Source organism: Dermacentor variabilis, chromosome 8 (genome assembly GCF_050947875.1).
Source record: "Dermacentor variabilis isolate Ectoservices chromosome 8, ASM5094787v1, whole genome shotgun sequence".
NCBI lineage: Eukaryota > Metazoa > Arthropoda > Arachnida > Ixodida > Ixodidae > Dermacentor > Dermacentor variabilis.
Genome location: NC_134575.1, coordinates 2,998,484 through 3,025,998, shown reverse-complemented (window position 1 = coordinate 3,025,998; position 27,515 = coordinate 2,998,484). Strand labels below are relative to the sequence as shown.

General features: G+C 43.1%; 2 protein-coding genes across 17 annotated transcripts in view; one reads left to right on the top strand and one right to left on the bottom strand.

Annotated features, from left to right (window-relative positions):
* Positions 1-9,608, bottom strand: part of LOC142589528 (uncharacterized) — a 199,600-nt gene extending 189,992 nt beyond the window's left edge. For 3 of the 14 annotated variants that reach the window (XM_075700934.1, XM_075700939.1, XM_075700945.1), the window contains exon 1: positions 9,118-9,599. The gene's annotated coding sequence lies outside the window, so the exon portion shown is untranslated. Of the gene's footprint in view, positions 1-5,098; positions 5,211-8,575; positions 8,991-9,117 lie in introns of those variants that run through there. The other 11 variants (XM_075700941.1, XM_075700942.1, XM_075700936.1 and 8 more) reach the window with 10 other exon arrangements.
* A 7,951-nt stretch (positions 9,609-17,559) lies between these two features.
* LOC142589526 (uncharacterized) overlaps positions 17,560-27,515 on the top strand; it is a 42,563-nt gene continuing 32,607 nt past the window's right edge. The window contains exon 1 of one of the 3 annotated variants that reach the window (XM_075700932.1): positions 17,560-17,681. Coding sequence is in view for 1 of the 3 variants with exons in the window: in XM_075700931.1 (XP_075557046.1) it covers positions 17,953-17,990 (38 nt within the window). In the remaining 2 variants the exon portion in view is untranslated. Of the gene's footprint in view, positions 17,682-17,748; positions 17,991-18,197; positions 18,966-27,515 lie in introns of those variants that run through there. The other 2 variants (XM_075700931.1, XM_075700933.1) reach the window with 2 other exon arrangements.

Here is a 27,515-nt window from a genome sequence, read left to right as displayed (position 1 = left end):
TGTTGTTTCTCCTTTCAGCAGAAATTCGCAGGAACTTTTGGCAACCCAGACTTCTTGTCGCTGTTACTATGATAATGTTGGTCTCATTTTTTCGCTGCGCTACAGTGTACTGGACAGCTGCACCCGACTGTGTTTTCTCATACTGAGTGGCATGAGCAGCACTTTTCCTTTCGCACTAATCTCTATGGCAATCAAACAATTTCCGTGGCTTGAACAAAGCGTCGCCTGCATGTTCACTCATGCAAGTACATCAGCAGCATGCACAACAGCTCAGAGATAGATTCCGCAGTCCAGATTCACGTTTTAAGGATTCCTAACCAGTGTTGCCAATTGGAAATTAAGAGCCTGCTAGTCGAGACCTGAATAAATTCTAAAATCCATAATGTGAGCACCCAAATCTGCTAAAAACCCACTAAATGCAGACAAATATCAGAATCACATTCAAAATATGTTTTATTGAATCAATGTAAACTACCGTTGAAAGAAAGTTATAGTAGACAAAAAGGTCTGCTTCTTTTTGCCCATAATGGAATAAACTATATAAAAGCAATATTAATAGGTGCCGTTTTGTGCGACTGTGAAGTGCGCAAACATATTGAAAAAGGAAAAAAAAAAAGAAGATATTTCCATGAGTTACAATCACTGGCAAGAAAACAAGCTAAATGACCAAGCAGTGATTAATATTACAGAAAGATGTTCTCCGTTTCATCTTGGTATGACCACACGTCCTCCGTGTTTATTTGCTCTCTAGCGTGGCCGGGTCTAGGGTCTATGCTATCGCTGACCCAGTACACCTCCATCGTGCCAATCTTGAAAAAATGTTTGGGCAGCGTGTAAGTGAAGCAGCATTTATCACTGCTTCGAAGACCACCCGACACAGTAAGGTTGGGGGAAAGGCAAAGTAGAAATGCGAAGCACACTGTTTGTGAGTGATGATAATTCCTTCTTACTTCCCCAAAGGGGCATGAATAAGCTGCATGTTTGGGACACATGAAGCACAAATTCTTGTAAAGAAAATGAAGTTTTTGTAATGCTAAAATGAAGCCACCATTACAACGAAACTGACAAAAGCCCGCCACCCGCAGAAGAGAACAAATTTTCCTGCTAGGCATGTCAATAAACCACTAAATTTAGTGGGAAGACCGTTAAATTGACAACACTGCTGCTAATGTAACGATCTTTGACCATGATGGCAACACACATTGAAGGTGTGAAACACTGTAAGCAAGCAACCTCTACCAGTCAGATGCGACTGCTCAGGCTCGTGTGCGTCGCCATGGGCTTGCAGCCATGTTATCTACACAGATCAATCTGAGCATGCAGTTGTCCGAGCGTCTCAATGGTGAGGGGGCTCGTCGCGGCACCCACAGCAGACGCATGTACATGCAACTATAGTGGCTAACTGTACTGTATATATGCAGTATAACACAATGTTTGCTATGTGCACAACAGGGCTAGAGTGCGTGCTGACGTGCTACAGTCTGGCCGTGCTACGTGGTGCGGGCCAGATTTCTCCTATGCCAGCTTGATCAATAGATAGCAACCACATCAAAATGGCACATTTTGAAGCGCCAACTATACAAAGCAATATATGCCAAGACATTGAGGCAAAAGCGGCCAGGAGTAAGTGCACACTACTAAGCATTACGTGTGGTCTGGGCCTAAGTTTCATGCAGTCAGAGGCAACTGTTCAAAACTAACCAGAAATAAGCGAGACCCCATGGCTACTACAGCAAAAAGCAGCATGGCCAAAGCTTTATTCCTACGTGAGTCGGCATGGCCATGTGTGAGCAGACGATAGCCGGTTTCTTCCTGAAGTATGTAACTCTTGAGCGGAATTCGAAACAAGTTTTCACTTCAGCCTGTTTAGTTCACAACACCAACCTTCATACAAAATAACTATGAAGAAAAGCACAGTGATCCAAACACGCCCCTTTATTGATGTCTGCTATCAGCCAACTGCAGCTATCTATGGGAATCTTGCAAATGACAACATATATGGCAGCATTGAAATGGGCAAGGAGAAGGCCTCCGTTTGAAGAAAAGGGTTTCTGAAGAAAAAGTTACTTCGCGCTCCACTTGTGAACCCCATGTGCAATGCACAACTGAATAAATTTGGCAGAGATGTTAACAACAGCGTATGCTATCTGCGAGATCTGTTTTTTTCATAAAGTCCGAGGGGCAGTTCAGGGCCCCTTTAAAGAGACACTAAAAAGAAACACAATCAGTTCAACCTGACAAAGTATTCTTTGAAAACTTCATCTTCGTTAATTTTGCAATAATATGTTGATTAGTAAGGAGAAAATGAAGGTCAATGTTATATATTCTTTAATTTTACGCCACTACCCCAGTATGTCAGTGTGACATCACGGATTTCAAATTATTTTTTGTACTTCGCCCATGCAGTAAAAGTTCCCGACACTTGCTATTTCAATCTTTCGCTCCTTTAGAAGGCAATGTGATTAATTTCTAGACATATACAATTAACCCAGGACCTAGCCTTAGAAGCGTACGTCTGTGCCGCCGTACATGCTGACCGTCGAAATCTGCATGTATTTCCATGGAGCTGGACATGGGGCGCCACATGCTTGCTACAGTGCCACCAAAATCTGCAACTTCCCAACTTCACAAAATGCATGCAGTGGCAAACAAACGTGGAAGTTGTGAATAAATACATCCAGCGGACAGTCAATGTCACAGATTAAGAAACCATGGCTCAAGAAACAGTTTGGCCAAATAATAAGAAAACGTAACAGCTACATCCTGTATGTTTTCCTTTCTTACTGAAATAATTAAAATAATTCTTAAATCTCAAAAGGTAACAAAAAACGAGGCTGGCCCAGGAAAGGTCTCCTTGAATGGCAAGGCCGATCTCAAAGTCACCAATGCTTTAAAACTGGTGAAAGACAGAGCAAAGTAGTGTAAGGAAAGTTATCAAAAGTAATAATTCTATTACAAATGAGGATCAGATCACATGTGCAATGTACACCTGTTTCCACAGCAAGCAAATATATGCAGCAATTTTACCAGAGCATACTTCAAGGCTCCAGAGCTCAAAATGAATTAATGTGGACTGCTACTTCATGCACAGAGCAAATGCATGAACTCGTAATAAAATGTACGAGTTAAAAAAGTGTCATGCAGAAGCTCCAAATTTTCATCTCAAACAAATTAAAATATGCATTGCTACACATTGAATTTATAAGACATCAAACAGGACTGTAACAGTAAAAACCAATAATTCACACACAGCCTACAGAGTAACCTTCTTAAATTTACTATCTTAAATAATCAGGCTATCTTCTGCCCCTATAATGGCAAAAAACAATAATTCAACACAGTCTGCATCACACAAATTTGACGTATTACATGTCACGCCTCCAAGTTTATATTAAAAACATGCACCCATCTGAGATGAAATCAGTGACCTAAAAGTCAGTCTTATTCACTTTTTTGAAGCAGCCTCTAAAAGGACGTCAGCAAAATTGTAATCTCTGCAAGTTGGTATGAGCCAACTACAAAGGCAGCATTTTTAAATCAGTTATTAGAGACCAACTGCGACAATATTTCCCTTTGGCTAAATTGGTTATAAATTAGTACATACAAATGAAACAATCTTGGCAAAGCAGCAGGGCTGGTAATTGTATAATTTTCTTATTACCAGCCTTTAATAAGCAACTAAGCAGGCAATGTGTGCGCCTGGTGTTCAGCAACTAGGACGCAAGATTTCTCACCAGGCAGCATGTGCCACCTAATCTCGAAGGTCATGCCGAGGAGCTGCGCGTTCAAGGTCACACGTCATTTTAGGCAAACAGTTATGGCAACGCATCTTTGTTCTTCTTCCCCAGTTTTAGCAATAAAATAGGGGCATTTTTTCTAGCGTTTCATGACAATTTCCCTTGTATTTCAGATGTAGAATTTTGCACGAAGGCTCAGCTTTACCTACAATATCTTAAACTGGGCTTTTTACTGCACGGCTTGAAATTTTGTTGCAGTTGACTTTTATATAGGCAATTTTCTGTGGCCTAAACAAGCTCGAGGTGATCAATAGTGGTCGAACAGGGAATGTCTGGAGCCAACACTTGAATGCATGTCTTCACCAAGACCGCCATCAAAATGCAGTGACATCTCTCGTTCGGACAATGTCGATAACTTTGAAGTCACTCTCTTCCTGTGTATGTCAGTTTTATTGAGCTGATAGATCCAAAGTATGGATACAAGATACAAAGCATCTCACTATTCACGGAAACTAGTAGCAGACACGCTAGATAATATCAAGTTGCAGAACCCTTACTAATGATGCACGACATTCAAACGCAAAAAAAAAATTGTGGGGTTCTACGTGCCAAAACCACTATCTGGTTAGTTATGAGGCATGCCGCACTGAGAGCTCCCAACCCCAGTGCAGCTGCCACCACAGCTAGGATTGAACCCTCGAGCTCAGCAGCGCAACACTGTTCTATCGCAGCCGGTTGACAGTCACAGCTGTAGGAATCCTGCAACTATGAATATTTCTTTCTTGTACTCATCTCGCACTATAATAGCATATGGAACAGAAGGCTCGCAAAAACTATACTGTGTGACGCATAACACTTAGAGGTACACAAGGTTCGTAGCAGCTTCTGCAGAAAAAATTCCAAAGATATTCAAGGACTTACAGGACCCGACAAAGCATTGTCAATTGTTAAGAACCATAATGCTCGACAGCTTGAAAACAAAACACTGCCTTAAACGAGAAACCTCTTTTATTGCAGATGGATGCTTGCTAAGCATTTTCCCAAGCCATTACCTGCCACCACAACGAGATTGCGACCACAAGCACATTAATTTGATTGGATTGACTCTTAGCTTCCAAAAACCACACGGTAGAATGCACAAGTAAAACTTACTAAGCTTAGCTGAAAGCAAACTTCAAGGATCTTAATAGTGTTCCGTGAAACTTGAGGGCTTGCAAAGCCTTGAATATGACCATTTTAAATTAAAGCGTTTCGAGGACCACTAGAAGCCTTGAAGAGGAAAATCATGTTGAGCTATGTACCACAGCTACCACGTTCGTTCACAATTATCTTGAAGCCGAAGGTCATTGAAATCTGCTTGCCTAATTGGTACTCCTGTGTGAGCTCAAAGGAGGAAGCCAGTGGGACTCAACAGCATTTTGTTTCGATGGTCCTTGAAAGTGTGCATGTGACTAGGTTTGGTAATTCGAAAACCTGCAATAGCAAAACAGCAACTCTCACCAAGCGAGGAGGCTTTATAAGCCAAGAAAGGCTAAAATAGAATAGAAAGTGTTAGCAATGCCATCCTCAATAGCTCACACCAGCTCATCGTGATGTCAAAGATTTTGACAGCATTTATAAAGTTCATTGTTTATTGAAAACAAAGGATTGTATTGCATTCTGAACTAATTATCCAATTTTGCAAGTTCAAGTATGTTTCCTCAACCAAAACAGCTGAATACGAGAAAAGAAAGTTTATGTGACAACACACCAATCCTGGTGTTAACAGCGCAAAACATAGACGGGACACGAGACGAGAAGACAACATCAAAAGCACTGACTTTCAATAATGTTTATTTGAAAAGAAACACGACTTATACCATTTCCCACACGTGTTGCAGTCACGTGATTGCACATCATGTGAAAGACGCACTTTTCCTTTTTTTTGCACTCAAGATAGTGGTTGTATGTGCAAAAGCTAAAGTTCTTTTTTTTGTTAGTAACAAGGACAGCGTGCTAACGCATTGATCCCGAAGTCTGGAAATCTCGGCTGCCTCAATTATCTCCCGAACCAGCTGGTCATTGTGTTTTTTCAGCACTTCGCAACGTCTGAATTCTGCGGTGAAAGCTTTAGAGGTTGAGTGCAAAAGAAAAAAGAAAAAGTGCACGTTTCACATGATGTACAATCCCGTGACTGCAACATGTGTGGGCAATGGTATAAGAAGACGTGTTTCTTTTCAAATAAACGTTTTTGAAAGTCAGCGCTTGTGGTGTTGTCTTCTGGTCTCGTGTCCTGCCTACGTTTTGCGCTGTTAACACCAGGATGGAAAACCAACAAGCCCAAGCTGCTATTCTAGCGAATCACACCTATGTACTGGCACTGGGGTTAAGGCATTAAAAAAAAAAATTGAGAAGCACCTTATCAATTTAGACTGGCCTTTTACTTTTCCCAGCAATGCTTTCACTCATTTGGCAGAAGGCTGTACATTACTGGAGAAAATGGATGGCAAATTTAAATTTGTTTATTTGGTCTGGAACACACTGAACACAACAAACTGAAAGCAAACAATGCCACTGTTCCACTTTCCTCAATCAAGGTACAGCAGCAACATTTGCGATAAAGATGAAAACTAGAAATATGCAGAAGCGCATATTTAGTTTGTGGGAACGTGGGTTTTCATACTTGGCCTTGGCCCTCAAGAAAGACACAGACCGCACTACCTAAATGTTTAATTTTTTTCCCGCGAAACCAGGCTAGCTCTTGACCGCTGGGCATTCTGAATATGTGCATGAGAGCTTGTACCGTGCCACATATCAAGGGCAGTCCTTCTACTAGCAGCCAGCGAAAGGTGCCCCATAAGTTTAATCTGAGAATCTGACATCGACAGAAGCTGTCCAACAGAGTAATGTTCATTGTACAATTGCAGCGCTGATAATAGTTACAGGCCAGCATAGCACTATCAGAAGTGATAAAGACAGCTGTCATTATCAACACTTAGCTTGTACTGTATGCACACACTGCAAATTATGTGTGTCGACCTAAAACGACACATAATACACATCTGCACATAGGTTCTAATCACTAAGGGTTTGTGCTTGATGCATAAGCAATACATAAACATACACCACTTAGCAACAGGAGTAATTCTCCATGCAGCACTATCTGTAGCAGCATGCACCTGCATACTTTGTGGAGCTGATATCACATGAGTAGCAATGTTACAAAAAAATTTAACATCACATAAATGGCTGTTCACTATAAAATGTCTGGCTGGCTTTCATCAGTTGTAGCAACAGTCTTTATGTTAACAAGTAACACAAGGTTAGTCCCCAGCTCCCATGATAAAAGAAGGAACCTTTTCAGATAACACCATTAAATGCTCCACAAGGATGACAATATTTCAGTTATACCTCTGCAATATTTAAAGGAATAACAAACTGTTAGAGAGCTTGAAAGTTTAATGCACTGCAATGCTTCCCTGTCACATCTTAGCTGGCATTCCCTGCTTTTGTTACAAATTGTATTATTTTAAGTACGAGTTGTTTGTAAAATTTTTGAACAGGTCTCACACCAGCTTACTCATATATAAATCTATAAATTTGTGTCTTCACACAAATGTTCCCTATCCAACTTGTGAAAATAAATGAGCTTATCAAACATTACTGTATGTTGCAGTTTCAGTCACACATTTCCAATCTAGAAAAAGAAAATAAAAAATTCTAAGCGATCATACTGTGTGGAATTTGCACAGCCTTCCAACACGTGTCACAAAAATTGCGGTGATGGCTAATAAGCCCAGCAAACTCGCACAAAATTATTCAGCACTTACATCACAGTACCATAGCTGCCATTTACACTTTACTTCAAATAGGCCAGTTTTATTGGACCAATGTCCTGGCATTAGACACATATTGAACCAGTTACACTTATGGTAAGATCAAAACACAACACGTCGAGCGTTTCCTGTGCCATCTGTACTAGAAGCTTTCCATAAACTCGCACATATTTAATAAGCACAAGAAACTGAAAGCAAACACTGTCATCGTTCCAGTTCCCTCAATCAAGGTACAGCAACAACATCCACGACAAAAATGAACACCAGAAATATGCAGAAGTGCACAAACTGACAACCAATCCGAGCAATCGAGCAAATATAACATCAATGCGATACAGCAAAATTTATTTGGACACAAATGTGGCAACATGTTTTTTTTTTTTTTTTCCTTCGTAACCAGTTGTCTGTCTCGTGATAAGATTTTGGTGCCTGCGATGTCGCGGCAGTTCGACGCAGGGGACGGACGCGCACGGAAGTTTTGCAATTTTTGGCTTACCGAGTCCTGCGCGGAAGAATGCATGCACGGTTTTCGAACGATGCAGCTGATCTTCCTTCCGTATATGGTTTTTAATCCACGTCTTTCTGGGAAAAAACTTGTCTCAACGCGTTCGCGCTCCGCTTTGAAAGTTTACGTATCTTTGCGTAACCTTTTTTTTTAAAAAAAGAAAGGAAAGAAAAACGAACATTCCGTAACCAATGGTGCGGCATTGCCGCTCGAAACGGCGATGAAAAATGTCTGCATCAAAGTCTAGAGTAAGTGGACCTCAATGAAGGAAATCAGAAATCAGCAACTGAACGCTAACAGACGTGGTCACAAGAAAGCGTCAATTCGCATGCGCATGAGGAGATGAACGCGTTCAAAATCGCACGAGCTCATTTGCAACACGACACCGTTTGCATAGAAGGCTTTCAGCGAGTTGTTCACGTGCCCGTCGGTCGCACCACTGAGCGACTGAAACATTGCGAGATCATTCAAAGTGGCAGCTTCAAAATATCGAATCGGCGATCCAAGCACCAACTCACATCGCCTCGGGTCGGGGTGAGTGCGACGATACACCAAGTCAGAACGCCGGCCGACGCAGCTGCTTGAAAGCGCGCGAAGGCGAAACAAGCGACATGCACTCGAGAGGTGCCGGGGCTCGCGGCATTTCCCTTAAAGCGCGCCTTTCACCAATAGCAGAAAACGTCACCGGCGCGGCCTCATAGAGAGCTTCCATTTCGCGCGGTGACGCTGAACGCGTTTCACCACTGGTAACGTCGTCTAGGTTTACGCTGCCGTGAAGACGAGCAACGACATCCAAAACTCGCGTCCACACCAGGAGAAATTGCGCAACGCGCACACGAACGCCAACGTGCCCCAACAACTTCGTGATCGCAAACCGCAACGCGAGGACCGAAAGCCTAGGACAAGTCGCCACTTCTAGGCTTAGCGCATCAACCTAGCGGCCAAGCAGGAAACTTAGGACCGCGCAAGGCGCCACCGCCACGCGCACGCTCAACAAAAACAAACGTCCATCTCAATCACCGTACTTAGTGAAGCCGCGTATTGAAAAAAAAAAACGTACCTCGGCAACACGCAGACCACACAGTGAACCGGACAGTCCGTTGAACACGCGATTAGCGTATATCACGTAACACCTGGATAAGGGCTTAAAATATTTCATACAAGAAGCTCTCCTAAAGCGCTTAGAGGGCTTAGATACAAAGGACGAAGCGACAACGACTATCCCACAATTCCTCGCGCCACGGTCTCCCGGATGAAGCGTGGCCAATCAGATGTGCCATCCGCGTGGAGTCAAGAAAATGCGCCTACCAATCGAATTTTGCCTGCGTCATCAGCAAGAGCCAATGACGCTACCGTCGAACAAGGGCCCGTATATCAATGTGTTCTGTATTTCCGGTTAATGTGTCCCTGTTCCGTTACACGTGTTATTTCTTTTGCGCGGCGCCGTTTCTCCACAAAAGATGAGCGCTTGCGGTTCAGTCAGCATAGAGTTACGATCTTGAAATGTTCTGCTAAACTAACTTAAAACATACTTTGTGACGGACCTCCCTAACCACCCTCTATCCCGCGAACGCTGCCGCCGGCCTGAACCTGATAAGGAACGCATATCAACTGATCCGTCTGCTTGATTCACCTGATAAGATACCGCACAAATGGTTTTGTTGCCACAACAGTTTTTAATACATTCGGTTCCTAGCTTTATAGCGAGAGCCTTCGCTTTAATTCAATAGCACAGCGTTTACGCTAAGGAAGTAACATATAGTGCCCTTGACTCCTAGCGCATTTTCGAACTACGAGGTCCGCAAGTTTTCCAAAATCACAATACGCGGTTTCCGCCTAAGCAAGACTTGACTGCTACCATAAAGAGCCAACTTTTGATACTACCACCAACAACCGGCGTGGCCCCCTTCACAACCGCGCCGACCGCGCTTGAGTCGCCGGAGTCGCTTGCACCGCTTGCGCCTCCTACTAAGTCACGTGACTGACGCCTACAAGCGAGAGCGCGCATGCGCGGCAGCAGACGCAGGCTGCTGGCACTCCATGCTCGTCTGCGTCTTTGCAGCTCTGGCAGCACGCACGCAAAAGGCAATAGAGTAATAACGAGATAACAAAAAAATAATCACAAGAAAATAGTAAATACGCAAAACATCCGCAGCCGCTCATACAGCACGCATGCCTGGCAGTGGCGTAGCCAGGTGGTGGTAACGAAAGTTTCCTGCATGAAACTCTATGGAGGTGATGTCAGGCAGGCCTGAGAAATAATTTTTTTAGAGGGGGGGGGGGGTCAGTTGACTGGAGACGGGAAGGGGAGGGGAGAAGGGATGTCAAGGCAAGTCCCAATATTTATGCAGAAATTTCAAGGTGGGTGGCGGGGGCACGTGCCCAGTTGACCCCCCCCCCCCCCATGGCTATACGTCACTGATGCCTGAAAAGCACGAAAGCATCATCATGAAATAAATTTATTTTTGAATATGCGCGAGGCAAAGAGCTCCACGACAGTGCATTCAAAGCCGAATAACATTTTGTTTTTAGCAGGCTGCTAGTGATAGTTCAAGAAATTATAAGAATTCTGCTTATTTTTATGTTCCTTCTTGTATTACTGTGTACGAAGTAGGAGAATCGACTCGAATTAATTGGCATAAAGCTAAATCCCTAATCGCGAATATTATTGACGCTGCTTCAGCGAACCACGATACGTGCGAAGCATTCAGCTGGTTTTTCAAATTAGTCTCGCCACACGGGAAAAAAAGGAAGTGATTTGAAATGATGAAAAAGAAAAGTCAGTGATTGAGCTGTCACTCAAAATAAGCAGAGTAATACGTCTAAATATCGCAACATCCGAAGAGGCTGCAAAACTTTTTCGTGTTGGATTGGATTGGATTGGATTGAATAACTTGAATGAAAGGTCCTGCGAGCTACGGGACGCAAGGTCCCATAGAGCGGTCTACTCCCACGTTGGGATCGACCGGGAGTTGTAACTCCCTGGCCGCATCGTGGACTCGCTGGACGGCCCAAAGCTGCTCCGCCAGGTCCGTGCTGTGCAATGCTTCTTGTAGCCTGGCGGAGTCTTGATCTTTGTTTGCGTGGGTCCGACCACACGGCCAGAGCAAGTGATGTACGTCTAGTGTGCTATGGCAATTTTCGCAATATGATGTTCAGAATGCTTCAAACAAACACGTACCCCACGCAGAACAGACTACATCACTACATGACTGACCTATACAAAACATCATATTGCGAAAATTGCCATAGCATACTAGACGTAAACTTTTTCGTGTGTGTGCTTTTAATTACCACGCAGCAAAATAAACAAGTAAATTCTAATATATCGCACTACCATAAATGTATAAAGTAGGGTGGGTAAGAGGGCACTACGCCTCCCCCCCCCCCCCCAAGCAAAAAAAAAAAATCATTTTTTGTGTTTCCGTTAAGCTTCAGCTTTTTAGCTAGACCAGTCGCAGTGCTCCCTTTCTAAACATTAGCAATTTTGGTCTTATATTGAAATCATTAAGCCACGGACGCACGCCTCGTCGAGCGATATGTTTGACGCCTTTATGAACTTATCACGGGCATGCCAGTGCCATGATCGAGACGCTCAATTGACGAGTTTCGATTCGGCCATCTCGACAAGCTCAATCGTTGCAATTAGTAGCGATTGTGTGTGTTCGCAGTGCCTTCTGCACTTCGAAGAGTACAGATTGCTCCGAAATTTACTACAATAAGATTTATATAGCGTAATATAAAAAGCCTCAAGAACGTCTAAATCTACAAGCACGAACATCAGACAAATCCACGTGCTTCCCTCCATGGCTTCCCATCTCTCGTATCATTCCTATGGTAGGAGAACGACTGCAGCGCCAGAGTTCCCTCTAGACATGGAGGAAGGAACCTCTATAGAGCTTCTATAGAAATTTCGTTTAGCATCTAAAGATTTTGTAAAGCTGCAGTTTTTTAGGAAGTGAAAAGTTTACAAAGAAAGGACCGAGAAACAATATGATGTGCTTTCTGTCGCCATCTTTGTTTAAATGAAGAAGCAAACAACTACAAACTGCCACGTTGCTACAAACAATTAACATACCGATTCATAACCAGTTTGTTCTTTATTCTATGCTCAAACACTGGACAAAGATGAAAAGCCGCCTATGTTTGGTCCCTAGAATATTATATTCCATATATACTAGGGACCATAGCCTATGTATGGTCACAGCAGGAGGTTGTGGTACGGTGTACTTATATACGTGTATTGTGCAGTGGCGAAAACTTGCCTCTTTACGCGATGACAGCCGGGGGCGCTGGAGCACGCCGCTCTACTGCAGCACTACCTTTCGCTGCAGCTTGGAGTCATGATGGCAAGAGGAAAAATTATAGTTTCTCAATATACACAGTGAGAAACTCTATGGGAAAAATAATGGTGCAACACAGGGCCTCCGGGATCAGTAGTTGTCGTGGACATAGAGTTTCTCACTGAGAAACTCTATGGTCGTGGAGGTCATGTATGTAGGTACTAGAGTGTGCTAGAATTAGCATAGAGTTCTCTATGAGAATTAGTACTTCAGAAAAAAGGGGAGGCCCCTCCCAGATGACCGAAGCGCGACAGCCGATTGCCTCCGCGACTAAAATAATGTCACTACAAAAATCGTGCTTCTGAAAGGCGCAATTCTCGGTATAAATAAAGATTTTTCTATTTTTATGACCGGTTTAGTCATGTCAGGTTGAGTCAGAGCTCTCATGTGCCACAGCACATGCCGGATCGCGACAGAAATATAACCCCGTGCCTCCCACAACGCTGCCCGTCGTCTGCTCTTTAGCTTCATTGCGCAACTGACAAAAGTAGAAAGAGCAGCTTTGCATGGCTCTTGCGCTTGTTTACATGTACGCGGCACATTCACTACTCCTTTTTCGAGCTTAAAATTAATCAGTTGCTATTGAACAAGTACTTACATAAAACAATGCATTTCAAACCTGGGGCCCTGGGGCGTGAATACTCGAGGCAGAAAAGGTACAAAAATGTTTCATTCATCGTTTTAAATAAATACTCTTGGTGTTAAATAGCATAAAATTTATATTTTTTGCTCTTGTGTTCTCACAAATTTGTTTCCTTCTCATTTTTTTTTTTTTTTTCAAGCCTGCAATCTCGCCAGTTCGCGCAAGACATTCCGTGCGAGTTTTGCGACATGGAGCCCAGCGATATGGTCACCATACCAGCGAGGTGACATTTGCCATAGCCTCTATGCATCGGTATGCGATCCTTTGTTGCCGAACAAGCCTTGTATCGCCTCGATGTTCGCGCCACCAAGGAAACTCAACAAGAACAAGAGTGGCCATATCCTGAACAGCGATTCACTCAACATGATTCTCCACTGCTGCACGGAGCCTGAACACAGCGTGGAGGCCACGACCAAGCTTGTCGCCGGGATGCCATAGAATAAAGAACCAACCAATGCTCAGTGTCAGCGAAAGCAGTGTTCAAGGTGAGGAGGGAGGTCAAAGCGTCGCATATTTCGGGTGGCAAACTGTCGACGCCCTCGCGAAAGCGCCCACGAAATGCGGAGAAAAGAAGACTCAGCACGAAGTATGACAGCTTCACGTTGTGCGCGCTGAGGTCATGTGTGCACGATTTCTTTCGCCGCAACGAGATACCGACGGTCGAGAAGATAACTAACGAGTTCTCGAAGCGTATGGATCTCCCATCACTGAAGCGGTGTGCTGTACGTCGCCTGCTTGTAGAGATCGGATTCAAGCACGAAAAGAGGAGCCGCAATTCGCTGCTTAATGACCGGTCGCTGAATGGCGGAATCGCTACCTTCGTGACGTGGGGCGCTACCGGGCGGAAGGCCGAAGGATATTTTTCCTGGTCGAGACATGGGTGACGGCGGAACACACTCGGTCGATCGTGTGGACTGACACCGTGGTGCAGAAGCGTGGAGCCTATCCGCTCGAGCAAATGGCCTGTCGACGGGTCTGAAAGAACCTTCTGGAAAAGGCCAGCGTCTGATTGTGACGTACATTGGCAGCGAGGATGGCTTCGTCGACGGCTGCCTAGATATATTCCGAGGCCAAAAAACAGGCGACTACCACGAAGAAATGGACGGCAATCGCTTGGAGGGATGGTTTAAAGACGTTCTGCGGGAGTTGCCTGCTGTTGCGTCATTGTTTTGGACAATGCACCTTACCATTCCAGGCGAGAGGAGAAATTGCCGACGACAGCTTAGAAGAAGGAAAAATACAGGAGTGGCTCAAAAGCAAAAACATCACCTACAGCGAGAGGATGGTTAAAAAGTAGCTGCTTGAGTTGGTAGCATCTGTAAAGACATGCTTTCTGAACTAAGTCGTACAATGCAGCTGAAAGGGCCGGTTGCATTGTACTCAGGCTCCCACTGTACCACTGCGAATTTAATCCTATCAAGCTCGTGTGGGCAAAGGTGAAAAATGGCATCGCTGCGGAGAACAGAGACGTCAAGCTGTCCACGGTCGAAGACGTCTTGAGGGAAAAAATCAAGCATGTAACGGCGGAAGACTGGAGGAAGAACATTCACTATGTGATGGACCTGGAGGCAAAGTTAAGGCTTGATACGTCTGGGAGTGACCACATACAACCCATCGTCATCCAAGTGGCTGAAGATGACACTGAGGAAAGTGACTCTGACTGCGAGCTGTCCGGCATTGAGCCACTCGACGAAGCATAACAGCTTTTATTAGGGCTACCAAAACTTTGCCTGTGAGTTCGCAGCAGCCAACCATCCTCCCATGACCTTTCTAATAAATAAGCAGTGCATTTGGTGACATATTCCTTTTAATGGAAGCTCATTCTGAAAAAGCAATGTCCTGCACAGATCGTGCTCAATATAAGTACTGGCATGGAAACCTGTTCAAATGCAAATTAACCCTGAATAACTATGTGAGGCCCAAAATTCTCATTCGGGCAACCACTGTCCAGCTTGACACGAAAGAGCAGTAGTCAACGCGAAATTGACAGCCACTGTTAGCAGCCTGCACGCCAAAGCACATTCACGTGGTTGCATTGTGTATTTTGGTTATCTGGCTTGCACAATTAATGTGAATAAGGGAACAGTTACAAAACGTCATCGGCTTAGTGAGGCCCGAAGTGCTCACTAGGGCAGCCATTCTCGAGTTGACGGGCCCTATGGTGAAATAGCAGCAGCCGAGGCGAAATTGATCGCCAATCTTGGCAACCTGTGTGTCGAAAGGAAAATAATAGCAGTCGTGTCGGAGCCGTCGTCAAGTTTACATGCCTCTAAAGGCCAATACATGCTAAGCAATAACAAAAATACACCATCGGCTCGGTTTACTTCACTGCACCGTCATTTAATTTCATCAAGCTACCTGAACAAACAAGAGCAATGCAGAGCAAAATGCCCTTGTTAGGCGGCCTGCTTCCAGGTAGTTGTGCTGCCCCTACTGTTTTTTCCAGCCTGTTGAGATGAATAATGCCAATGTCAGAAGGCCCAAAATACTGTATTGGGCAGCCACCTACGAGCATGATGTTTTCTTCAGTGAAACCTGGCGACTGCCTTTCTGCCTTATGCAACATGCAAGGAATCCCACGCACCCCACCATGCACAGTGTAGGTGCTCCTTCCGGGCTTCTTACCATCGTGCGTTTCGAAATACTAAAAACATATGTGTGCTTACCGAATGGAACAAGTAGACGAGTGTTTGTTTGTCATCCGTCATGAAATAACAGTCGTCGTGACACGCTTGAAAGGCACCTTTAGCATCTGCACTTCAAAGCGCACCCATGTCGTAGCCATTGTAGGTGAAACAGCAGTAGTCAACGCAAAAATGACACCCACTGTTGGCAGCTTGCATGCAAAAGCACATTCATGTGGTGGCATTGTTTATTTTGGTTATCTGGCCCAGCCAAGTACTTAGGATAGGAGAACAATTATCGAACATCATTAGCTTAGTGAGGCCCAAGATACTCATTCGGGTAGCTATTAATAGCAGTAGTCAAGGGTACGCTTGAAAGGCATAATTTGCAGTCCGCACATCAAATCACAGTCAAGCCGTCACCACTGTTGGTGAAACGGCAGCAATCAACGCGAAAATGACAGCCACTGTTGGCAGCTTGCATGCAAAAGCACATTCATGTGGTGGCATTTATTTTGGTTATCTGGCCCAGGCAAGTAATGCGAATAAGAGAACAATTATCAAACATCATTAGCTTAGTGAGACCCATAAAACTAATTTGGGTAGCCATTAATAGCAGTCGTCGAGGGCATGCTTGAAAGGCACCATTTGCAGTCTGCACATCAAATCACCATTGTTGTATTTTTTTATCTCACTGAGCAAGTTACACCAATGTAAGCACAATTTTTCACCCTGGATAGCTCTGCTAGCATTGTTTGTACTAAAATATGCTGAGTAAAGTTGAATGTGTTTTATTGAGGCAATTATGTAATTCACAAGCCACCGGCATAACAATCGACAGCGAGGTTCAGACAATGACATTGAAGTAATAAATGGTGAAAGTTGCAAAAGATCTCAGTGCACTGCTTTGCTGGGCTCCATTCACTGAAAAACGTCTTTGTAACGACGAAAGCGTCGGACAGGAAATGACACCCCACTGCACAATGTTGTTATTGTTTAACATTTTTACCATCATACATGTGATGGGCAGCGAAACATGCGTGAAAAATGCAACAGCATAGCGAGGTGTTTCACAATATGCAGCCTTTCATATGCACTTGTGGCGAGCTGCCACATGCACTGATGCAGAAACATGAACAGAGGTAAGAGGCAAATGTGCAACCCACATGATGCTTTTAAAAAAAATTGATCTGTAAACCGACGGCGTGGTCACCGGCCCTCCGGCTCGTGATGTCGGTCCAGAGTGCGCGCCCATTGGTGGATGCTCGTGTGCATCCGCCTCGGAGGAGTAAACGCTCCCTTTTTTCTAAAGTTGTATCCGACTACGTACTGAGCTCGCTGATTATAGAGTTTCTTACAATAATTTTTGTTGGAAACTATGTCGTTGATAGCTTGCTGTGGTTTTTCCTGCCGCGTTCGCACATTCTTTATGTGCACGGGAATCGCTGGATTTGTAAATGTGCGTGAGTGTGTGTGTGTGTGTTATCAGTGAAACCTGGCGACCGCCTTTCTGCCTGATGCAACATGAAAGGAATCCCACGCAACCCACCATGCACAGTGCAGGTGCTCCTTCCGGGCTTCTTTCCGTCGTGTGTTTCGAAATACTAAAAACATATGTGTGCTTACCGAATGGAACGAGTAGACGAGTGTTTGTTTGTCATCGGCAACCGAAACGCTGAACGGACGATCATGAACACTGCATGACCTGTGGTTGGAAACATGAAAGCTTAGATACCGTTATTGATATATCCTAACATTTTGTAGTGTTTACTTTTTGTGAATTATATTAATTTCAATAGAGCGTTTTGGTTCATAAATGCAGAAAGTTTTGCACATGTTTGAATTTTGCGCGCTAGGCACGCCGGTCGATCGCATCGCCCTACTGGTGGCGTCATTGCAGAAGTGTCCCCGGTTCTCCCATTGTTTTGCTGTACAGACGACACACTGTTAAATTCCAGTACACCATGTAAGAGAAGTGGATAGGTGTAATTTTCTCTTCCTTCTATGCATGGAGGTAAAAAAGTCATTTGTTCGTCCTTGGCCCTTTCCTTTAGCCTTTAAATCTCCCGTAGTGGGTAAGGGTTCTTTATCATACGAACCAACTAAGTGTAGGCGGTGTAAGCGCCAGAACAAGAAAGCAAATCCGGAATTGGCAAGCAAGCGTTGCGCGTCTCTGCGCTAGCAGCACCTCAAATGCTGCGGACCGTTGTCGTCGTCCTTGTAATTGCCGGGAAGAAGCCTTGCGCCGGAATTTAGCGCGCGTTGTTGTCAATACATTTTCTCCAATGCAAGAGGTGGCGGACAGCGTCAGCGACTGTAGCAGGTAGTACGCGCTTTATTTTTCCTTGTTCTCCGCAGTCTTCGGCAGACTAGCGTTTCACTTCTCCGCGCTGGTAAAGCTGCACGATCGGGAGATTTCACTAGCTGCTGTTCACCCTTTAAAATTTTTAATCGGGAAGGTACAGAGCAGACGTAAGTACGCCGGCTCCATACTCCTCGCCTGTTTTCATCGGCGCCGCGCTCGTACTAAAAGCGCGTGCTTGCGCTTTTTGCTGTCTAGAGCGTTTGCGATAAAAGCGTCGAAATCTCCGAGTTCCTATTCCGCACTGTATTTACTCACAATAGCTGTGGAAGCACCGAACGACTGCTCGTGAACGTTGCGTAATCGCTTTGACAGCTGTGCCCCTGCGAGTGTGTGCACGCTAGGCAAGGCAGTTTTCAAGCCTAGTTTTTCGTTTCCTTGACGCAATTTTTGTGATGGTGGCTGACTGCCTACGTTGGGTCGAAAAGTTTACTGCAAGAGAACACAGTAAACAGCTGATTAGTTATGGTTTACGCAGTTTTACATATGTTCATTAAACTTAATTTCATCGCTCTTTTAATTGTTAGCTGAATTCTCAGCTTTGAATGTGTCGCCGCGCCTTTTAGTAATCCCCTAATTCATAGTATTGTTACGGATGTAGAATGGACTTATTTAGAATGCGAATGGTGAAAAGGCTGGAGATGCCATGAGACGGTCCGAAAGAGCCGATCACCAACACCTCTTCCGCGCCCCTCCGGTGCGGCGTTGCAATATTAATAATTAATGCGTAGTTGTAGGCACTTTTTAGAATGTCTGGCCTTGGTAACCAGTGCTTTTGTGGCTATAGAAAAATAATGACTTCGCGACCGGAGGACGGTTCATACTCGGAACCTCCGTTTTCGTATGTAATACACGAGTGCATAAATGTTATGTTTACGATGACCTACCCTAACGGACGCTACTTCATGGTCTACTCTGGAAAGCCACAAGGAAACTGTGAGTCTGTCTACAAATCGTTTTCGAGGAATTTCAAATCGCAGAGGTCCTGCTTCCATACTGGAAACCTGGATGGCGCTATACAGTGAATGGCAATGAGCAACGCCTCCTTTGCATTGAGGCACACTATCAATTCATGCACATCGCGCGTAGTAAGAACTAGTTGCTTATTCTGTGACGTAAGTGCATGAGCCTCCAGCCACCTGCAACAATTTGTCATTTAGCATAACTTCCTTATTCTGTTGTGTAGCTGATGAACAGTTGTTACTTAATAATTGTACTTCTTTATATGCATGCCTTGAGTTTCTCGCACAGTCCAGATGCCACATAGTATTCCAACTCTGTGCCAGTTGCAGTATCTTAACAGTAGTGCAAAGTTCCACGTCGAGATTTGTGAACGTCGGTTATCTGGGAGGCCGTAAAAAAGTGCAGATACATTGTTCAATGTTTGCTAGAGAATACTGGAGAAAGCGTATGGCAGTGGTTTTTTTGCAACATTTTTTTTTTCGCGGGCTCAGTTTGTGGTGGAATGGCAATGTAGCAGTTTTAAGTGCTACAAATTACATTTGTATACTTTCACCTATATTGACGGTGCAGAACCTAGAGAGAGCGCAGCACGTCAGCACCACCAACAGTCAGTCTGACGTTACGTTGCATGCTACCACGTGCTGCCCACTCTCAGACGTCATGCATTTGCTGCCTTTGGAAGCCAGGTTTGGGTACAGGCTATTTGGTATTCCATGGTTCCATTCCACGAGAAGAAAGGGGGTTAACCGAGGGGCCTGATCTTTATTAGCCATATCATAAGAAGCCAACAAACACTGACACCAAGGACAACATAGGGGAAATTATTGTGCTTAACAAATGATACAAAGAAACGATAAATTAATATAAATTAAAGTGGATGAAAAAACAACTTGCCGCAGGTGGGAACCGAACCCACAACCTTCGCATTTCGCGTGCGATGCTCTACCAATTGAGCTGGGTATTTATGTGTCCTAGTAGAACCCTGGGAGTGTTAGGCAGCGCCACCCCTCACAAACCTTGGCGGCGGACGTGGAACGTTCTTTTTGCCGCAGGCGTCACGAGAACGTCATCTTTTTGAGTGAAGGCAACTGGTCAATAAACCCACATATGCTACCTGAAGGCATCAATGTTCAAGGCATCAACAGATTTGCCAGTCTGTTAAGATACTTATTGTACCAGGGGCTGTGCTGTTCAAGAAAACCTTTCTTAAAGGGATAAACCTGTCTGTTAGTTTGTGAATCTTGTTTTTAAATGAAAAACAATTGCTCTGAATGGTACGGGCGAGGTAATTGGGAAGAAATTATTTTAAAAATGAGGACAGCTCATTATTATAGATTGAAAGTCTTCTTTGTTGAAGTCCCTAATAGATTTACAGTTATTGCGTGAATGTGGCATTTGGAACAACAATAAAAATTGAATGATGCCGTGATCACTTAAACCTGGGATGGCCAAACCTGGGATAGGGACAAGCTCAGGTGATGACGTTAAAACACGATCAAGGAGTGATGATGATGTAGTGGTAACTCGAGTTCTGGGAAAGCCTGAAATGGCGCAAGAATTCACGAAGAAGTAAGATTTTAAAGATGCAAGTGCAGTGTAAGAACATGGTAGTGACTACAAAATATTATGGTAATTGAGATCTAGCAGTAAAATTGACACCTCGGAATTTTACAGTAACCTGCTGTAGAGTTCGTTGGGACGAACCTGTGTACAAGGGAAGCAAAGAGAAGCAAAGATTTAATTTTCAGCCAGTAAAAGCCTGGGCCCTTTATTATACTGCACATAGTAGTCAGTCCTAAAACCCATCAAAATCAATTTCATTGGTGCTGTTAGACGAAAAGAAGTTAACCGTGTCATATTCAGCGAAAGCCTCGTCAATGTCTTCATGGCCTTCCAAATGCCGCTGAGATCTGTCCACTTTTTTCTTCGACGTCAAATACTTTTGCCACTGCTTGATTTAACTTTAGCCTCTTGCACACGTTTGACGACACTGAGCTTGAGCAATGCCGTCAAGGCTCTACATCCTTTCGGTGCCATCACGACTGTCCTTTGGTTTTGTGCATCTGTGAAGTTGTGTATAATTGTACACAATAATAATTGTACACAATAATTGTAGTTGTGTATAAATGTACAAGATTTTGCGCATATTCTCACAAGTCAAGGCACTCAAAAATAGCCACTTTACGCATTGCGAGCAGCATTCACTTGCATATCAGGAGCTGCCATTATGGGCCCGAAATATTGCTTGTGCACAGTGACGATCATTGCACATTTGATTTCGCTGTTTTTATTGTGGGAAAGATTTGCAGGCACTATGTGAATGTGTTTTCTTCAAGTGTGCTGCGGGACCTTAAAAAAAAATATGATGTGTAGTTTGCACCATGAAAAATTTCAATTTTAAGCTTCAAGTACTTCAAATTGAGCTAACATCAACTAAGCCAACAAACAGTTCTGTTGAAACATATTTAAACTTGTAAAGTCTGTGGACTATATTCTGGAAAATACAGTCCTTTTGTTTACATTCAGGCATTTGAGCTACATGTCAAAATGAACCTCGGCATGTTGACTTTGTATGCCGCAGTAGAAGTAAAAGAAAACTCGTGAAAAGACAGGGACGAGAAAGGAGGACACAACACGAGTGCTATGTTGTCTTTCGTTCCAAAATAAAACACAGTGCCATCAGCCTTGCTCCGAGTCCTTATAGAGTCACCGAAGTATTCGAAATTAAGGTATTGTACTTATTAGGGTGCAGCTGCAGTATTTATCTGCATATTTGGTGCAACGGCTTTTAATAAATTTTTGCTTACAGCACCTGCAGTGCTCTTGCTTGCAGTCGTCTGCTACAGCTAGCATGAGAGTCACCTCCGCAGCATGCCACCAGGGCTGCACCACCACTTCATTTCATGCTCCCTATTTTGATGAAATGTCCTGTAAACTGCAGGAAATGAAGCACAGTAGTTATCCTTCCAGACAGAGTTGAATGAATGGGGACCTTTTCTTTTTTCACTGTCTTGTGTGTGGATGACTTGTGGAGATGAGGATAAGGCACTCTCCTATGCCTAAAGATGACTGCCAGTGCAGATGCTTTGCCAATGGATTCAACAGTATGCTCTGAATTCAGAAACAGTGAGGTGCCCCTAGTTTGTCCACTCTAAGCAGTCGTGAATGAAACTAACCTGTCCTGCACCCATTCCCACTAGCCCCACAGCAAAGGTTTGCTTGAAGTAGAAACCGCTGAGATACCAGCATAATTTTGGCTGCGTTTGTTTAGCAGTGAGTGGCCAAATAACAGCAATAATTTAGCACGACTTTTTGCTTCATGTATCCTAGGTAGCTATGCCCAAACTTGTGTAGCATGCCCTGTATGCTTGGTGATGGGCGAATACTCAAACATTTTTTGCATCATGTTACCGGATTGTAGTGAACTGAATGGCAAGAAGTGAAGTTTATATTTCAAGTCTTAAATATTTTTGGGCACTTCTACTCGAGAGATCTGTCAAAGTGGCCTCGGGTAAAGTTTGCAAAGCTCTGTGCAATCTTGAACTGTGGCAGTTGTGTGCCAGTGATAGTGGTTGTCAGATTGGGAAAAAAAAAAAAGAACGCCCATTGAGGGGCTAGTGCCAGATAAGCCATTGTTTCAGTCTAGCTTGCATCCTTTTATCAAGGCAGTAGATGGGTGGAGCTGTAAATTAGCTCTGACAGAGCAGTGTTTTATGTGCAAAGAGAAATTTTTCTTTGCTTGAATGACTAATATAGAGCCTATTTATTTTGGTAGTTTGCATCAATAGGCAATATCCATTTGCAGGTATGGGTACCTTGGTTAAGTCTGGTTTGCCTAGCACCAAATTATGTACTCCTTTTGATATTTTACATGCAAGGAGATTGTAGAAAGCCCTTTCAGTGTGATAAATTATTTCTTTAGTACTTAATAAATAAATAAATGTCTGGCGACTTGTGACGTCATTTACAATGGCTTACAACACAAACAACTGTTGTAAACCTTTTGGTATGCCAGAGAACCTTGAATATCTTGAAGCAAGAATAAATTTGATTGAAGAGATTTTAACTTTTTCTCACCATTTATTTTGTCACACAGTTCGCATTCAAACCTTGACGTTCATAACTTTCTCAATCTTTTTTTAGAGTAAGGAACATAATGGCCACGAACGTTCCATAAAACAATTGGCATGCTAACATGCTGTGCCTGATTAGGATCTCTCATTACCTGGAAATATGGGGTTAGTCACCTTCTCGTCTTTCATTGTGAAGACTGCCAAACTCTGCCTCCATGTGCCACAACAAATACCCTGAACTGAACACAAGTGCGCAGACTGATAGCTGTAGCCACGCAATGCCTTATCTTTTTCTGACCCTGACAGTGCACAGGCTTTCTGTCACTCCACCTTCAGTGAAGTTTTGTGAGAGCAAGGCTTTCAGGGCAGGTGACAGCTCCATTCAAGCTTTAGGTTTCACATGCAAATGGAAGGGGAAGCAGTCAAAAGAGTTTGAGTCTGTGGGAAGTTGTATTCATCAAGGTATGGCATTAATATTTGCATTTTTTTGTTTTGCAGGTAGTGTTGTTTCCTTTTTCTTAAAGAGGAAGCTCTAGCTCATGGCAAACTTCCGTTTTTGCATTCATATATATGTGGATTGCAAAAATGTCCTCATTAGACAACAACTGAACCAATTTGAAGGAAGTTAGTTGCATTTAAAAGAGAGAGCTGGATTCTACCAACTGGTAGAATCAGAATTTTAATCGTATGTCTCAATTTTTTACAAAATTGCAAAGTTTACAAGTTTACAAATCCATAACATTGCAACAAAGTGAGGTATTGTAGTTCTGCACACTGCATCTGTTCGAGCATCTAAAGCAGAAAAACATTATACGCAAATTTATGGCGTAAATGAAATGGTTAATATGCTTATACGAGTCTTCAAAATCCTACTCATGAGTTAGTGGTATATTTTAGAGATGTGTATATATACATAAATTTTGTCTGCTTTAGAGGTCTTCATAGGCGCGGTTTACAGTATTGTTATATTTTTTTTTTGTCATTGAAGTAGAACTTGATTCTTTAGCTTTTTTTTTATGTGGCTATATTCAAGGATGTCTGAAAAAAATTTATAAAGCAAAAAAAAAAACCCTTGGAGGCCTAAATTAAAATTCACTTCCTATAGTTGGCATATTTTAGCTTTTACTTTTACATGCAATAAACTGCATCAAAATTGGTGAAGTTGCTGAACAAAACTATTTCTTCTTCATTATGTATTTACTATAGATAGGAACTTCCCGCAATAAAGCTTGCTTTTAAGTTATAATTTACAGGTTTTGTAGTGGTTCTTGAAACCCTTAAATTTCCAACTGGCCTTTCCAGGCCTTAAAAGTCCTTAAATGCTTAAAAATTCTTGTACTTTGCTTTTGGCTAAGGTCAGTGGATTTTATTTGCGAATTTGACCATGAGGTTTATACAAGCCAAATGTCCAGCCATTCTGAGCCGATTAGTGTACTTGTGGAAGGCAGCCATCTGGTTTGTGTTGGCTGTGGATGGTTTATTCGAGAAAGGCTTAGGAACCTTTTTCGTTCCATATGCTTGCTGTTTACGACTGTTTTGTTTTCCAGCTGTCGGGCATCACGGTGTGTTAATGCTGAAAAGTGCTTTGTCAGGAGCTTAAAAGTCCTTGAATTTACACTGCAAAGGCTGCTACAGGCCCTGAACGTAAGGTCGTTCAGTCCCCCGATCAGGCAAATGACACCTTCATTCAAGCTATACTGCATTTGCAATGATAAGAGAACTGTTTTCTCCAAAAGTTTTTGTAAGCTGCAGGTTCATGCTTGTCGGTACATCATCATTGTGGGGTAGTGGCGTTAGTTGTTTATTTACCAGTAAGTGTACCTTTTAGTTATTGCTGAGGTTATGGTTCAAGCTGCACTGTTATTTCATAGTCCTTTTAACCTGCCCGCTATCGTTGCTGTTGTTAGGAAAGCTATTTTTTTAAGAGGGTGGGTGTTCAGATGAAGCACATTATTTGTCTAGTAGTGTTGTTCATGCTACATCTCCCTCAATGATTGCGTAACAATTTCAATATTGACCCTTTAAAAGTAAAAACGTGATTTACCCTGCTTTAACTTCGTTGACACTTTGTTGACACTTTGTTGACACTTTGTTGGCACTTTGTTCTTGAATGCTACAGTTTGCAGTTTTATCAGTTTGCTGTTAAATTCCCTTACTTTTAAATCGTGCTTGATCTCGCTAACAGCTACCTCCTTTTTATGTGTAGTGATATGCCACATGTTTTTCTTATGTGGAGCACCTTATCTAGGCACCTTTTGTTTTTTGCATATAGATAAATGCATATAGGTAATTTAGCTAATTACCTGAAATGTGCTAATGAACTTTTAATTATTAATTTCAGGCTACATGTTTCAATTCACAAGATTGAAGCAAAGCAGCTAAGTGAAGTCTGCTTAGAAGAAATTCTAAGACTAGCACCACTTTCAAGACATGCATCCTTAAAATGGGCTATAAAACACATTGGTATTCCAGTTAAGTTTCCCAAAAATGTGCCTGTAACAGTTTTGGAGGATCTTAACTGGAATGCCGAGCATATCACAAAAGTGGTGCTTGTCAGAGGAGTAGTGTTTACATTTTCCCGAAAGGGGGGTGGGGGTAGTGAGAAAGCGTTACTATAACTGTGCATTGAGGGAGGCAAGAAAAAATAAGTTCAAATTTGGAAGTTCATTTACGTATGGTTCATTGCTTTGTACAAATATAATCGTGTCACATTTGCTAACATCACGTAACCACCACAGAGCTAACAAATACATTCAGTCCTTGCTTCACCCTTCATTACGTGCCGCAGCCTGTTACTTACTTTGCAAAAGCACTTCATCCACAAGAACACTGGTTATTAAGGCTGCCTGAGGTTTGAAACGTGGAGGGGGGGTCTTCCCTAACCCCAGGCATGTTTGGGGGACGGGGGGTGGCAAGGGGCAAGAGCACTCCTGTCTCACTGTAATGGATGCTTATGGTGCTAGTGTTAGGATTTCTGCTTACATGACTTACCTATGCCTCAACTTCAATTATGCAATGGCAACATGGGCCTTAAAGTGAGCAATTATTTATTCATTTATTAATTCAAAAGCATTAAATGGCTCATGAGGTGAAAAATCCGGCATTGGCAGTGTGACCACACAATGGTACAAAAAGGCTACAAACCCGCAACCTTTGCCAGGAGTCAAGCCCAGAACCTTTGGTGCTAATTAAAGCAAAAGTAATTATTGCACAGCTGACTAAGATAGAGTGAAGGCACTCGAACCCACAACGTTTGGTGGGAGTTGAACCCTCAAGCTTTGGTGTTAATTAAGGCACAGGGAATTAAGGTAGAGTTAAGGTACTCAAACCCACCACCTTTGTTGGGAGTCGAACCCTCGACATTTCGTGGGAGGCGAACCCACAACATTTAGTGGGAGTCGAACCTATGACCTTGCGTTGTGGCATAATGTCTTAAGCATCACGCGGTGGTCGCAATGCTCTCGCATTCATCCACGTAGGGACAGCTAAGTCCCTTTGACTTTCTTTTATTCTATACTGCAAACGACAATGGGTCCAATCTGGAGAGGGCAAACATATACATATGAACAACTGCTGTTACAAAATGTCACTGAAGTTCGTAAGCACTAGAACAGTTCACACTTTCCTTTAAAGAAGTACCATGCATCAGGATCATCAAAAATAATAATATAAAAAAATGAACACGTGAACTACTCTGCTGAACCAAGCAACATTGAATTATGAGGCAGGGAATTTGTCATCTGTTGTTCTTATAGAGAAAGAACATCTAATAATTTGTGTGGGCAGAAATGGGTTTTAGGCTCTTGCTATGCTGACGACGAGAGGCTCTAGCCATATTTTTCTCTATACGCTCTTCTAGTCTTATATCTGGCTTTTCAAAGCAGAATGAATGGAAGAAGTATTTCTGATTTATGCCTATCCTTTGACAAGTCTATTTTAGCTGAGAAGAGAATCACAGATGGAGTTGATTAGCACATTTTTAGGTACTTAACAAAATTATGGTTGAACATTGTCTTGCTGCATATGTCCGCCTTGCCACATAGCCTATCTGCAGAAATGACGGGGGCCTAGATACGACAATTTGCTTTAAGTGTTGCGTGTACAGAAAAACACCTGGTATATGTATTGCATAATACCTTTGTTAGCTGGATACATGGGCTAGAATAGTTTTCTCCTGTAAACATAGCACTAGTGCAAGGAAGTTTCGACAAAGGCATGAATTGGGCTTGCATAGTAGGTTATGGTGCACTGTTTCTGTACTAAGGGGAGCACTGGTACCACATTTCAGAGGAAAGTGTCTAAATACTGGGTCATCTATTTTAATGAACATTAAATATCTCGTATGGTATATTGATATTGCAATTTGCTGGTAAGTGGTAACTGAAACATCAGTGCATTCATTACAGAATTTCAGGGCCTATTTCTCAAAGCTGGTGCCATGTATCAGAAT